This window comes from Teleopsis dalmanni, chromosome 1 (assembly GCF_002237135.1).
Source record: "Teleopsis dalmanni isolate 2A chromosome 1, ASM223713v2, whole genome shotgun sequence".
NCBI lineage: Eukaryota > Metazoa > Arthropoda > Insecta > Diptera > Diopsidae > Teleopsis > Teleopsis dalmanni.
The window spans coordinates 111173416-111188055 of NC_051846.1; the positions used below are offsets into that span (position 1 = coordinate 111173416).

The 14640-nt window shown below is 34.7% G+C and overlaps 1 protein-coding gene across 1 annotated transcript in view; it reads left to right on the plus strand.

The window, feature by feature from the left end:
• LOC119665557 (syntaxin-binding protein 5) overlaps window positions 1-14640 on the plus strand; it is a gene marked incomplete at its 5' end in the record, with an annotated part of 138853 nt that overhangs the window by 35775 nt on the left and 88438 nt on the right. Inside the window, 6 exon segments of the mRNA XM_038074785.1 lie at window positions 8535-8610; window positions 8667-8821; window positions 8917-9098; window positions 9160-9324; window positions 9388-9696; window positions 9757-9896. Of these exon segments, the coding sequence (XP_037930713.1) occupies window positions 8535-8610; window positions 8667-8821; window positions 8917-9098; window positions 9160-9324; window positions 9388-9696; window positions 9757-9896 (1027 nt within the window).

The window sequence follows — 14640 nt, forward strand, 5'->3', positions numbered from 1 at the left end:
ATATGATTTGATATTTAATCTTCCAACCATTCTATTGCTATTGTTAAAAGACACACTCAAATCATTCTGAAAGGTTGAATATCAAATCGTTTTACTAAAGTGCGGTGCAGACTATCATACTGGTATGTCATACGAGAGAGAAAAACGTCGTATGACACACAGGTATGATAGTCTGCCACCTTTACCAACGTGTTGGCGTGCTCACCAAAATTTTGGTGAACAGCTCTCGCATACGCGTTGTGTATGATAGTCTGTCACCCCTAACGATTCATACGTCATACAAGAGCATTTTTGCCTTGCAAATTTATTGTGAGCAGGTGATATATGTAAAATTTTAATATGAATTTAATATGTTTTTTTATTATTTTATTATTATTGTATTTATTATTATTATATTTATTATTATTAAAATTACACTTATAAATTTGTGTAAAATATTTAATTGTATTTTAGTTAAAAAAAAAATATAAATTTTTACATAAAATTCTTATAAAAAATTAAAATACAATTAAATATTTTATATAATATATTAAATATTTTATTTAATTTATTAAATATTTTATTTAATTTATTAAATATTTTATTTTCTTTTATTTTAATTTATAAACGATGATTATAAGTAAAATTTTTTTAAAAAAACATCTAAATATAAACATAATTAAATTTATGATCTAAGCCCAGTAATAAAAAAACATATTGAAAATTGGTCGTAATAACAATTAATTAATAACCTAAATTTAAGATATAATACTTTGTATTCTAAATATGCTTTTCTTTCTTAAAACTTGTTATTAAAATAAAAGAATTTTAAATGTTAATAACCTTTAAGTAACAAAAATATGGAAATGATCAAATTTCTTGAAAAACAATGAAGATATATACATTCTTATGTATATATATATATACATTATTTGTATGATCTATTTATGAAAAATTTCTTAAGAAACTTTACAGGTAGTGAATGAAATTAACTACGGTTCTTTACTGATCTTTTCATTTTAACTACTGTGCTTAATGACCAATAAACCTAAAAAAAATATGAATATGGATGCAGATAAAGCATTTTTAGATGCTTTCATCGAATGTTAATAAAAGTAATCGCTGTTTGTGGGATGTCCAAAGCTGTGAATATAAAGATCGCAAAAAAAACGCGGCATATATAAAATATACAAAATTATAATCAATTATAAGCAAAGCACAACCTATACGTTAACTATCAATTTTTTCAATTTTAAAATTTTATTTTAAACACAAATTTTCACAGCACTACCCGCAAAAGCACTCTTCAAAAATTTTGCCTACTCTTGTGTGTCATACCTGTTCAAATTCGGTCGTTAGAAGAAATTTGAGCAAGAGAGAGCGCAACTCGTATGACAGACCAGTATGATAGTCTGCACCGCGCTTAAAACACATGCATAAAAATTTTAATGTGTCGGGATAAAATTAAGCATAATAAAAACAAGAATACGATGAAACAATGGTAGTTGTGTAAAGTCATGAATTGGGATTATGCAATTGTAAAGCCACATGGATATTATACTAAGGATAAGACTAAGTTTTTTCCCTTTATATTTAAACATTCTGACGTGCTTTCACACAAAATATTGTGTTTTAGATGTCTTCGTACTGAAATACCTGTACCGCTATGTGCATCAGATTAATTGGTTTTGTAGAATAAATAACGAAGAACAAATAAAGGGAAATTACTTCAATTTAAATTTAAAAATATTTTTATGACTTTTTGAGGATTGGATTCTGAAGCTATATGGTACTTGATTATTTTGGTGGGAAATGGTAGGCGATGCTGCTGAAGATACAGTATTTGAGAACTTTTTGGCGATTAGTCTATATTACATAAGTTTAATTTTGTTTAGAATGGTTATCGTATGACTAGAAAGGAATCTAGCACACGCGGTGGAATAGAAATTTTACTTAATCCGACGTAAAGATTATAACTTGCACCTAACTGGAAAACTTGCAAAACGCCGAAATTTTTCAAAAACCCTGTACCAAGCCCGGATTAGGTAACGCAAAAACAATACCGATGCACATGTTAAGGTCGGTTGACTTCATACCGAGCATAAATTCTTAGTTGTTCCAAATGACAAGATGCACGGTAATGTATTACTGGAGTATGACTTCATAACAAAATTTAGATTTTCGATCGAGAAAAATCTACGGATGAACAGGCAATTGACGTATATAACATATTTGAAGAGTCCAATATGATTTCAGCTTCTAAAGAATGCCAAAAGTCATTCCGGTCGAAACCACTTTTCAGCAACCACCAAAACACGCACAATATCCGATTAAGTTGAGCATTATTCCGAATGATAAGAAAAAACCCACTGCCAAAGAAGATAAAAAGTCAGAATTACAAAAATAAATTTAACCAAGTTAAGAAAACAGATGTCAAAACATATGAAACTAAATCCGAGATACCTTGTCTGTTTCGTAAAGATAATCGAGAGGAAATATCCAAACGTGTTTTTAAACTCTTAGTGGAACCTAATGAAAACTTAGGTGTCGAGCCAACAGAAGATGATGAAGTTGAGGAGAAAGAGAAAAAAGAGCTAGATGAAATGGCTGGGCAGATACTCAGTTAGAAGATGCTAAATCAGTACGCACGCTTGCTATGAAAGCACGTCAAACAGCAGAAGCACAATTGGCTGCAGCTATGTTTATAGGATACGCAATGAAGTTGAAAATCGTGCAAATTGTTCAAAGTCAAATTGAAGAGAATTAAAAATTAGCTGAACTAATGAAGAAATATAATGCAACAATTAAATTGAACAATTAAATTATAGAAAAACGTTGCTGAAAATGAGGAGTTGTTATCATACGGGGCGGATGATGATGATCAGGAAGGCCAAAAATGAAGAGCGAAGCTCGCAACCCTGTTTGTTATTGAAGTTTATTTGGCAATGCGGGCAATGGGAGAGACCCAGTCGTACTAAAGCGTTAAAGTTGAACGGTCGTGTGTAACAGTTGAAAGCAGAAGCGGTCTACACCTCGTTGTGCATTTATCACTAAACGTTACAATTTATAATTAAACATTTGTTATTAAATATATATAAGATATTTATTATTAAACATAATCTTACATACATGGATCTATTTAAAAACACGTCTATTCGCACCTAAAGTTTTCTGTATTTTTACTACAAAAAAAAAACGATAAAATGTATTCATTATGAACGTATAATCTTAATTTTGTGGAAATATTTAATGAGTGCAAAATAGAATGCACGATAACTTACGACTGTACTGAAGCAGTGTAGGAGATTTTAGATAATGTAAACGTTGGTCTGATGAACAACACGATATTTTATTCAAAAATTTGAAAATGTATGGCATAGCACCTTCTACAAAATTGTAACGGGTGATGACGCTTGGTTTTATAAGTAGTTAAAATTGATCAATATTAATGATATTTATTGATAAACTTTGGTAGAATCTTTGCATACACTCTCACTTATTGACTGTCACTATTTTTTTATACATGGGTTGATGTTTTGTTTTGTTATCACTCGCGTCCAAAAATTCATTACAAAACATTTGAAAAGTAAGCAAGTTGAAATAATAACAAATGCAAATATTACGCTTCAGAGTTTATTTTTGTTATGAAACACATTAATATATTCTAATTTATTGATTTAATTCTTTATGTAATAATTATAAAACAATTGTTTTATTAAATAATTAAGAATATTTATGTATGATTAATATTAAATTATTAAGATTATTATTATGTTCTATTTATTTAAAGTATTTTATAAAAATGTTTTTCGAAAAGTAGTGAACTACAAAAGCAAAAAATACCCATCATCTGTAGTATTGGAAATAATTCTTGCAAGGACCAGGAATCGAACTCATGTCCTGCCAAATTTGAAGCTCAGAGTCAGCGCCTCTTAACCAACTGACACAAAGCCGTACTTGACTTATTTTTTTATGTTCGCATATTTTTCTGAAGTTTTTTTAAATTGCTGTGAAAGTTTTTATTAAGAAATCAATTTGGTGTGTTATATTACAACGAAATCATAAACCAAGTATAGAATAATTGAATTAATTATATTTTTTATTATTAATTGTTAAATTTCAATACTAATCTGTTTGTAGCGTCATTATTTGTTGTATACTTTTATATTATTCTTTCTTGTGTATAGAACCTAATCTAGAACGTAATGAAGTATTTTATTAATTTTCGGAAGAAAATTTTTTTAGTTTTTCAATTTTTTTAAGAATGGGCATAGAATAGAAATAAACGGGTATAAGCTCCCAACGGAGCGGACCACTGCGACCATAGATGATCTTTTGTGCTGCAACAGAAGACATTCCGCCTTTCGAATGAAAGACAGAATGTCAGCCGTTGAGAACCTTCTAATGTCAGAAGGGAAGAATAGTTCTCGATCCTGTCACCTTCGCCTGCCCATATCAAGGGTTGGCAGTTACAGAGAATGTGACTGTAAGTTTTGTCTGCTTCTAAGCAGAGTCGACAATCTATCTCTTCAGACAGACCCATTTTTGTTGAGGTAATAACGCAGTCCAATTATATTATCTAGGCAAGTGTTTCGGTTAAGACATTTATCTAGGGTAATCCCCAAATATTTGAGTTTATAGGAGCATTCAATAGCCGTATCTTTTATAGATAGGGACACAATATTCACTTTATATCTTCTGCAATATAGTACAATTACCGCCTTTTTCGGGTTAATATGTAGACCTTTTATACACCAGTTCGAGACTTTGTGTAAGGCCGCCTTGCATTATGTTAGTAACTGTGTCATCATATTTACCAGAAACAATGATTGCTGGGTCATCTGCATAACCTATGGCATTGTAGTCAGATTGCTCCAGTGCAATGGTGAGAAAGCCACAACTTAAGGGCAGCCACGTGTAGCACAAATGCTGATGGTTTTGCTAACTAACTTGGAAGATATGTTCTTGTCTGGTGACATCTTATCTATCCACGTTATTGTGCATGAGTCTGTTGTAATTGCAAGACTTTGTATCAACACCTTTATTGCTGTTAATATTACTTCTCAATTACAAACTATATAAATTATATTACAAACTATATAAAATTATAAAATTTGTTTTCTTAGTATAAAATTACTTCTGTCAAATTGATTTTTTTAATGTAAACTGCGTTATCACCACACAACCCTTTCTAGAATTTGACATCCAACTGACGACAAATTCTACCTTCTGTTGAAGTGACACTTATCCAGTATACTTCGTTGGAAACCGTACAATCCTTCCCGCTCGAGTCACCTTCGGTGTATGTTGAACACAGTCACTGCGGTTAGGTTCTTCCATTCGTTCTCCTGTCAAACTTTCACAAGTTTCATTCGCCATGTATACGGGTTTCACGCGGTCCACACTAACATTTACTGTCCGTCCTTTTACCCTAATTTTTAAGGTTTTTCGCTACGACTTACCACTTCATACGGACCCTCGTATGGTTGTTTCAGTGGAGGACGTACAGCATCGTTACGTAGGAATATGTGTGAACTGCTTTTTAAATCCTTATGCACGAACGGTTTTTCCGCCATATGACGTGAGGTTTGTAACGTGAGGTTTCAGCTCTCTCATCGTTGCTTTTATTATCTTTACAAACTCCGTTTGCGGTACATGTTTGTCTTCACCATCGAACATTTCTTCCGGCATGCGTATGTTTGCGCCATAAACCAGCTCTGATGGGGTCGCTTGTAGGCCTTCTTTATATGCTGACCTTAGCCCCATTATTACTAACGGTAAAGTCCTCGTCCATTCCATATTAGACATACACTTTAGTGCCGTTTTTAAGGTACGATGAAAACGTTCCACTAGCCCATTTGCTTGAGGATGGTATGCGGTAGTTTGGTGCCTTTCACACCCCAACATTTTTGCTAGTTCCTCAAATAATTTGGACTCGAACTGCCGTCCTTAGTCTGTCGTAATTCTTTTTGGCACGCCATAATGCGCTATCCAATCTTTTATTAATGCTTCAGCAACATTTTCTGCTGTTATTTTAACCAACGGTACTGCCACGGGCCATCTTGTGAACCTGTCGATGCATGTTAGGCAATACCGCATACCATTGCAGAGAGGTAATGATCCCACAATATCAATGTTTACGTGCTCGAAGCGTTGATCTGGTGATTTAAACTCCTGCAGCACGGTTCTATTGCGCCGCTGGATTTTTGATTTTGGGCACGCAATACACGTTTTTACCATTTCGCTTATTTCCGCCTTCATTTTAGGCCAACAAAAACGATCAATGACTAGTCTTAATGTTGCTTTTCTTCCAGGATGAGCTAAAGTGTGTAATTTCTCAAACACTTGCTTGCGGAATGCTTTCGTGATGAATGGTCTTGCCCTCTTTCCGGAAACGTCACAGTATATGGACACATTATCTAGAAGCAGATTCACCAGTTCAAGCTCCAGAGATGACGATGCACTATTTTTCAACAATTCATGCAGCTCTTGATCAGTTTTCTGCGCTTCTACCAATTTATAATAGTCTAATGGTTGTCTGAATTCAGTCATCACACTTTCAATTTGGGATAAAGCGTCTGCAACAGTATTTTGATCACCTGCTATGTGCTGAATGTCTTTTGTCAGTCCGATGACTGAATGTCCGATGAAATCCAAATGACGTAGTTGACGTTGAGATGCTTTCTCTGGTTTTTGTAGAAAAGCGAATGTGATTGGTTTGTGGTCCGTTAATATATTGCAGTTCCTGCCTTCAATCATATACCTAAAGTATTTAACAGCCATATATATTACAAGAAGCTCACGGTCATACTTACTGTACTTCTTTTGCGCCTCTGTCAGCCTTTTAGAATAAAATCCTAACGGTTGCAATTGTCCGTTTACTAACTGCTGCAGAGCTGCTCCTACTGTGACATTACTAGCGGCTACATTAAACACTAATTTTGCGTTTGGAGCCGGGTGGGCTAACATCGCAGCACTTGCTAGGTCGTTTTTACACATTTCAAACGTTTTTTCAGCTTCTGCTGTCCACTCAACTGGAGACTTATCGTTCCTCTTATTACTTTTTATTAACGCGTGCAGGACACCCTGATTCTTTGCAGCGTGCGAGAGAAAACGCCTGTAAAAGTTTAATGAAGCGAGAAATCTTCTTAATTCACGACCTTCTGTTGGTTTTTTAAAATTTTTCATTGCTTCAACCTTCTCGGCAGTAGGACTAATTCCGTCCTTGTTAACTGTGTGCCACAGGAAGGTAACCTCTTTCTTATAGAATGTACATTTACCCAAATTGATTTTAAGGTCATGGTCGCGTAATCGCTTGAACACCTCTCTGAAGTGTTTCTCATGCTCCTCTCCATCAGCTGATGCCACGCAAATGTCGTCTATGTACGTTACCACGTAATCTAGGTTTTTTAACACATCATTCATAAATCTTTGAAACGTTTGTGCGGCATTACATAGACCGTTAAATTCAAATAAACCGAATGGGGTTATTATTGCTGTCTTAGGCCTATCTTCTTTAGCGATTGGAATTTAATTGTACGCTTTTTCTAGGTCAATAGTTGAAAAAACTTTTTTATTGTGTAATATATGGGTAAAGTCATGTAGGTGAGGAATTGGGTATCGGTCTGGCAGTGTTATGGAATTGAGTTTTCTGTAGTCTCCACACGGTCGCCATTTACCATCCTTCTTCGCTGCTAAAAGTAATGAGCTTGCCCAGTTACTGTCACGTGGTCTGCAAATTCCTTGTTTTATCATTAATTCGAATTCCTTCCTCGCTATTTCGTATTTCTCCGGATTTAATCGCCGGGTCTTGCAAATACTGGTTGTGCTCTTGTGACAATTTGATGTTGGACCAATATGACTTTTCGTACAATTTTATTTAATGTAACTGGTTCAGTTATTTCTTTAAAGTCCTTTAGCACGTTGTGTACTGGACTAGCTGCGTCAACAGTACTTAGTTTTATACAGTGCGCCTTCTTCTTTGTATCTGGAGGCCTGTGATGCCGTCGCAAATTCTTTTATTTTTAAGGTACTATATTAGGCTAAAGTTGTTAAGGAAATCTGCTCCAATTATTGAATGATTCACGTCTGCAATTAGGAACTCCCACTGGAACTGTCTACGCAACCCTAAATTGAGTTGCATTAATTTTGTTCCGTACGTGCTTATATTCGTTCCGTTCGCCGCATATAGGCAGTACTGTTTGGCGATTGCATTGACGGGTTGCATCTTTTTTGGTAATATTGAAACTTCAGCTCCGGTGTCTATAAGGTAGCTTATATTTGCATCTTTATCTTTGAAGAATAAACGGCATGTTTGACCATTTGCCACTTCATTCGCCGTCGAGGATTTATTTTTGGCTATAAATTATTTGTATTGTCTACTCTACAATTCCACGAAATTAACTGTTTCTTAAATATTTTACTAAGTTTTGATAAATATAATTATTTTGTACGGAGCGAAATTAAAAAATACACGCGTACTCTTACAATTACTCACTTTTATTCCAAATTAAATATGCATATTGGTAGTGAATAAGTAATGTTTTTGTTTTTAGCAAAAGTTCTTAAAGATGGCAGCTCTGAAAAATGTCAACCAATTTTTAAAGTAGATCTAAAAACATCACCTGTTGGGTAAAGTATTAACTAATTCTTGTATTTCTACTTGAAAACACACACTTTTTTTATAGAGATACAATAACAATTTTTTCTGGTGGAATGTCATCTGAAAAGTATGTCAAATCAAATTGTGTTACAGTTATGGTAGGAAAAACAACGACTGTTTTAGAAATGGAGCACACGGTTGTAGATTTTATAACGCTTTGCGAAAATCCATGGACATGTGGTAAGTTGACTATATAGATATAATATACATACATATAATTATGTATATCTTACATATAATTAATTATGTGTTTGGCTTTACTTGTATTGTACTAGAGTCTCAAGAACCGTATGCAATAGCAGTTCTTCTTCAATATGACTTGGTATTGATAGATTTACTTACTCCCGGTTTCCCTTGCTTCGAGTCCCCTTATCCAATGGATTTACATGAATCACCTGTTACATGTTGCACATATTTAACCGATTGTCCTTCGGATTTGGTTCCTGCTTTTTACTCTGTAATGCTTACCATAATTTAATCGTAGTATGTAATAAAATTAGTCCAATTGCGTAATTAAGGTGGGCCGCACAACTACTAGCAAAAGCACTGGATTTTCGGAAAGGGAATGGCCTATATCAGGTGGAGAGTGGGCTCCAGCATCTTGCAGTTACTCGGAAATCGTTATCACCGGTCACCAGGATGGTAGCTTGAAATTTTGGGACTCAAGTGCAGGAACATTGCAAGTAAAAAAAATTTATAATTTAAAACATAAAATCAAAATTTTAACTTACTGTTTTTCGTATTAGATTTTATATAAACTTAAAACAGCCAAAATATTTGAAAAACCAAAAAATTTAAACATCGATGATGGTACTGACAATCCACTTGGAATACAAATAATATATCTTTGTTCGGAATCTCGAAATTTATGTGTAGCGGGAGCAATGGGTCAAGTTCTTTTATTTAAATTTAGAAAGGTCGAATCAACTTCGGAGATACTAGTTTTAGAAGTTCCAATAATTTACGAAAATTATGAAGACATATATGGTAATACTCCGGAGTGTGATTTTATTCCACATCAAGTACATAAAACGGATTCAAACGAATCAGAAAAGGTAACTAAAACATATACAATATATTTGTGGTTATTTTATGCAATATCTTAAATATTTTAGATGGATCATCCTTTAAAAGTCAAAATAGGTCCACAAAGAAAATCACCAGGTTTTCAGTGCCAACTTGTTTGTATAACTATGGGGTCAAATAAAGTCTATAACCAAATAACTTCGTTATGTATAAATTCATGCTTTGAATTGTAAGTCAAAAATTTTAAGTTCGAAAAATATTTATTAAATTAAACTAAATGTTGCCGATATTATCTTATCATTATATATTAACAATTGTATGTTATGTTTGAAATAAGACTATTGTCAGACACCGAGTTTAAATAAAACACGTCCGTTTGATTAAGAGTGTCTAGTCAAAACTAAACTTTCATTTATTTATTATATTTCTTACATTAATGCACTCCGAGAGCGTAACACTCATGAGAGCATGAAAAGATGCATAAGAGAATGATAATAGAAGTAACAATAAAGCAATAAATAAAAGTAAAATAACAAAAGAGTGACAGTTCGACCATCCTGATATTAACTCGTCCTCGAGTTTCAAATTTACTATATGTTAATATCGTTATCTTCATCGTAGTCATCGTCGACTGTAGGAAATAATGAACACCATGGTTTCAGTTTATCACTGCTAACGACTGTGCTATACCGGCGTTGTTTTCTTTGTTCACCCACCATGTCTCCAATGACATACCTGTCAAATCGCAGAATTTTCTTCACTTCATATGGCCCGCGATATTTAATGCCAAGTTTTCTTGATTCGCCTGTGCTTGGAAGCGTTGCTTCAATAAGCACAAGATCACCTTCTTTATACGGTTGCGGAGTTTTATATTTAGCATCGAATCTAGCTTTCCAAACCTCACGTGCAGCCTTAATGTTCTTTTTAGCATCCTCACGACGCGCGCTTAATTCGTGACCATCGATATTGATATTTTCTTCTGTTACAGCAGCCAACAGTTTATTTCCACTAATGTCTTTTAACGGAAAATCGTAAATTAGTTCAATGGGTGAATATTTTGTTGTTGAATTTATTGTTGTATTTATCTTCCATTGTAAGCAACGAAGTTTTGTGTCCCAATCTTTTGTATCTGATGACGTCTTTAAATAAGAGAGAATTGATTGATTCACACGTTCAGCAATACCATTAGCTCGTGGTGTGCGTACGGCAACTTTAATATGCTGAATATTGTTACTATTACAATAAGCTTCGAACGCTGAGGATGTAAAGGCTGTACCTCTATCAGTAACGATTTTACTGGGAAGACCAAAATACAATGTTAGTTGATTAAGTGTTTCTAATACAGGTTTGGTTTTCGTTGATTTAACAGCGACAGTTACAACATATCTAGTTAGTGCATCCACGATCACTATGTTATATTCATTACCACTGCAGCTTCTAATAAAAGGTCCTAGATGGTCCATATGTATTACCTCGAACGGCACCCTCGGTATCTCCATACCATATAGTTGACATTCTTTCTTTGCTGTACTTCGATTATAACAACATTCAATGCATGATTTGATGTACCCCTTAACAAAATTTCGACATCGAGGAAACCAAAAATGTTGTTTAATACGTTTTATTGTGCCATCCACACCTGGATGACCAGCATCATCATGACAAAGTTTCACAATTCTCCATCGTATTCCTTTTGGTATGACCAGTAACTCTTTCCCATCATGATGTCTTCTATAGAGCCGATTTCCCTTGAAAATGAATTCCTTCTCATGCTGCTCTCGCTGTGTTGAATCGACACGTCCTTTTAAAATATCAATGATCTGTTGTAAATTTGCATCTTGCTGTTGCATTGTCAAAATCCAATCCTCATTCGAAATGTTAATCATCATTAAATTTGCAGATACATCATCAACTTCGCATGGCGGTTCAACAGGAGCTCGACTCATTGCGTCAACGTGAGCCATTAAATTACCTGGGCGATGACTTGACGTATAATCATATTCGAGCAATTTTAACAGCCATCTTGCGACTCGTGGAATCATTGGTGTTACTGTTTTAATACTGGAAATAGCTGAACAATCCGTAAAGATTTTAAAATGTTTGCCCAAAATATACATTCGAAAACGTTGACATGCTTCAACTACCGCTAAAACTTCTAATTCATATCCATGATATTTACTTTCAACATCTGTACATAATCGACTAAAATATGCTATGGGCTTTGATATTCCGTTATCTTCACGTTGCATTAATATCGCTGCAAGTCCAATACTGCTTGCGTCAGTATAAATTTCTTGTTCTTTATTAATGTCATATATTCCCAAAAGCGGCTCATTAGCTAACAATTCAATTAGTTTGAGGAAAGCATTTTCACATTCCAATGACCATTTAAAAGCAATATTCTTTCTCGTTAACTGTGTTAACGGATGAGCAATTTGTGCATAATTCTGAACAAATTTCCTGAAGTAACCTGTAAGTCCCAAGAAACGTCTGACTTCTGTTACATTTGTTGGTATAGGAAATTGTTTTATCGCAATGGTTTTAGTTATACCAGGTTTTATACCATTCTCGTCGACTTCATGACCTAAAAACCATACACTGCCTTTCATAAAATAACATTTCGATAGGCGTAAGGTCAATCCTTCATTACGAATAATTTTCAAAAATTCTTCTAAATTCTCAAGCCCTTCTTGTGCTGTTTCAGATGCCACAATGACTTCATCAACATAACTAACCACCTTACCTCTCAGCGGTTCCATAAGTTTCATCATCATCTTTTGAAATACGCACGGAGCATTTTTGAGGCCAAATGGCATTCGGTTAAACTCATAGTGACCATTATGAGTGACGAACGCTGTCAGCTTTTTCGATGATTCAGCAATTTCAATCTGATAATAGCCTGACATCATATCTAAAGTTGTGAAAAATCTTTTTCCCGCAAGAGTTGATAGAACACCATCTACTGTAGGCATTGACCATGGCTGTTTTTCCGTTACAGCATTTAATGCCCTGTAGTCGATGCATAAACGATCTTCACCATTCGATTTCGGTACAAGAACAATAGGAGACGAGTATTCTGAAGTTGATGTTTGAATAATATTTAACTCTAATAATTCGTCAACAATTCGTTCCACGACACGTTGTTTAGGAATTGGTATGCTGTAAGGTTTTTTTGTTATCGGCGTTGGAGATGTAACCGCAATCTCCATTTTCGTTGTTTTCGCCTTACCAAGTTCATTTAGATTTTCGCCAAAACAATCATAATAATTATTTAACAAATTACGCAACTCATTTTGTTCGTTTACCGATAAATTCTCGTTGCACTTAAAATTTTCGGGTGTTATCGCAAACACTTGACAGTTTCCATTTTCAATCACAACGCGACATTTGGACAATAAGTCAATACCGATAATAACGTCATATGCCATGGTATCATCTTCGACCACTAGCATTTCGCACTTGTACTTTTGTTCATCAATAGTTATTGACAACTTATCTGTCTTTTCGGAACACACATATTCACCGCCGGCAAAACCGTTCAAAGTTTTCACACAAAGCGTTACATAAAATATTGTTTATACATATTTGTTTAATTATAACACCAGGTTTTTCAATCGCATTTACTGGATTTCGTTTATTACACGTTTTTGTGTCATGGTTTCCTGAACACATTGAACAACGCGGCTTTCGTTGCGGTTCCGTTTTTACCACACGAGTTACACTGGAGTCACTGTTATTTTTATTCGGCATATATTGATTATCATTATAACGTACTACTGGTCTTCGTACGCTTACATTACTGTTCTGTAACGACCGCACAAAATCTGAGCAATTTTTAAATTGCATAGCAGATAATGTCTTCCGCAACCCGTCGTCATACAGCCCGATGGTTACATATCTTATGACCACTTGGTCTTCGAGTTGTCCACGGCGTCCAATAGCTAACATTCGATAATAGTACTCAACAACGCTTTCATTTTTTCTCTGCTGATTGCTCATTAACTGCATATGAATATCAGCAGCATTTAAAACACACGGAAAATCATTTAAGAATGCGACCACAAATTCACCCCAGCTACGAAATACTGGTTGCGAATCGATCCACAATTTTGCGGCACCTCTCAATTTACTTCTTATAGCAAATAGAACAATATGGTCATTCCACTGGTATGCATTCTTTAATTGCTCAACACTTTGAACAAATTGCACTGATGTGACGTCATCACTGTTGTTGTCGAATGACGGCAAAGCATCTATAATTTCTCTTATATTACAATTACGCACTCTGCATTGCCATAGCAACATTCGAATTCATATTTGTTTCATACTGCATACGCACATTGGTTTGATCTTGTCTGTTCTGCATGTACGGTGCGTATTCTGCTGACGTAGCAGCTACAGCTATGTTCGGCGCGATCAACGGCGACTTTTGCACACACTCAGGGGTTGAAAAGATTACTGGCGCCAACGTAGACGCATTAGGCATATTCATTACATGTGACGCTGGCAGAGGCCACACTGTGCTTGTTGATGCACACGAATATTTGTTCATGTATTGGTTCGGTACAGTTATCGAAGGAAAAGAAACACTCACTGTATCTGTTGTAGTTGTAGTTTGACTTGGTGCATATAGATTAGTATTCGGCACAAAATACTTATTCGCATTTAATTCCGGCATCGACGTCGCCACCGCATTGATAGGCTGTATTAATGACTCCAATGTCCGCTGGAGACGCAATACTTCGGCTTTCAATTCCAAAACGGTGGTGTTTTCGTTTGCCGTATTAACATCGGCGACACTTTGTTTCTCCTGATCATTATGTTCATGCAATTGCGTTTTCAAATTACTTTCCTTTACCGAAGGAAAATCATCCAAGTCAATTGCATTTCCCATTGTGTTCGAATCCATTATTTTCATTAATAACTGTTTACACTTATTACCAATAAATTATTATTTGCACTCTTTATTTTAA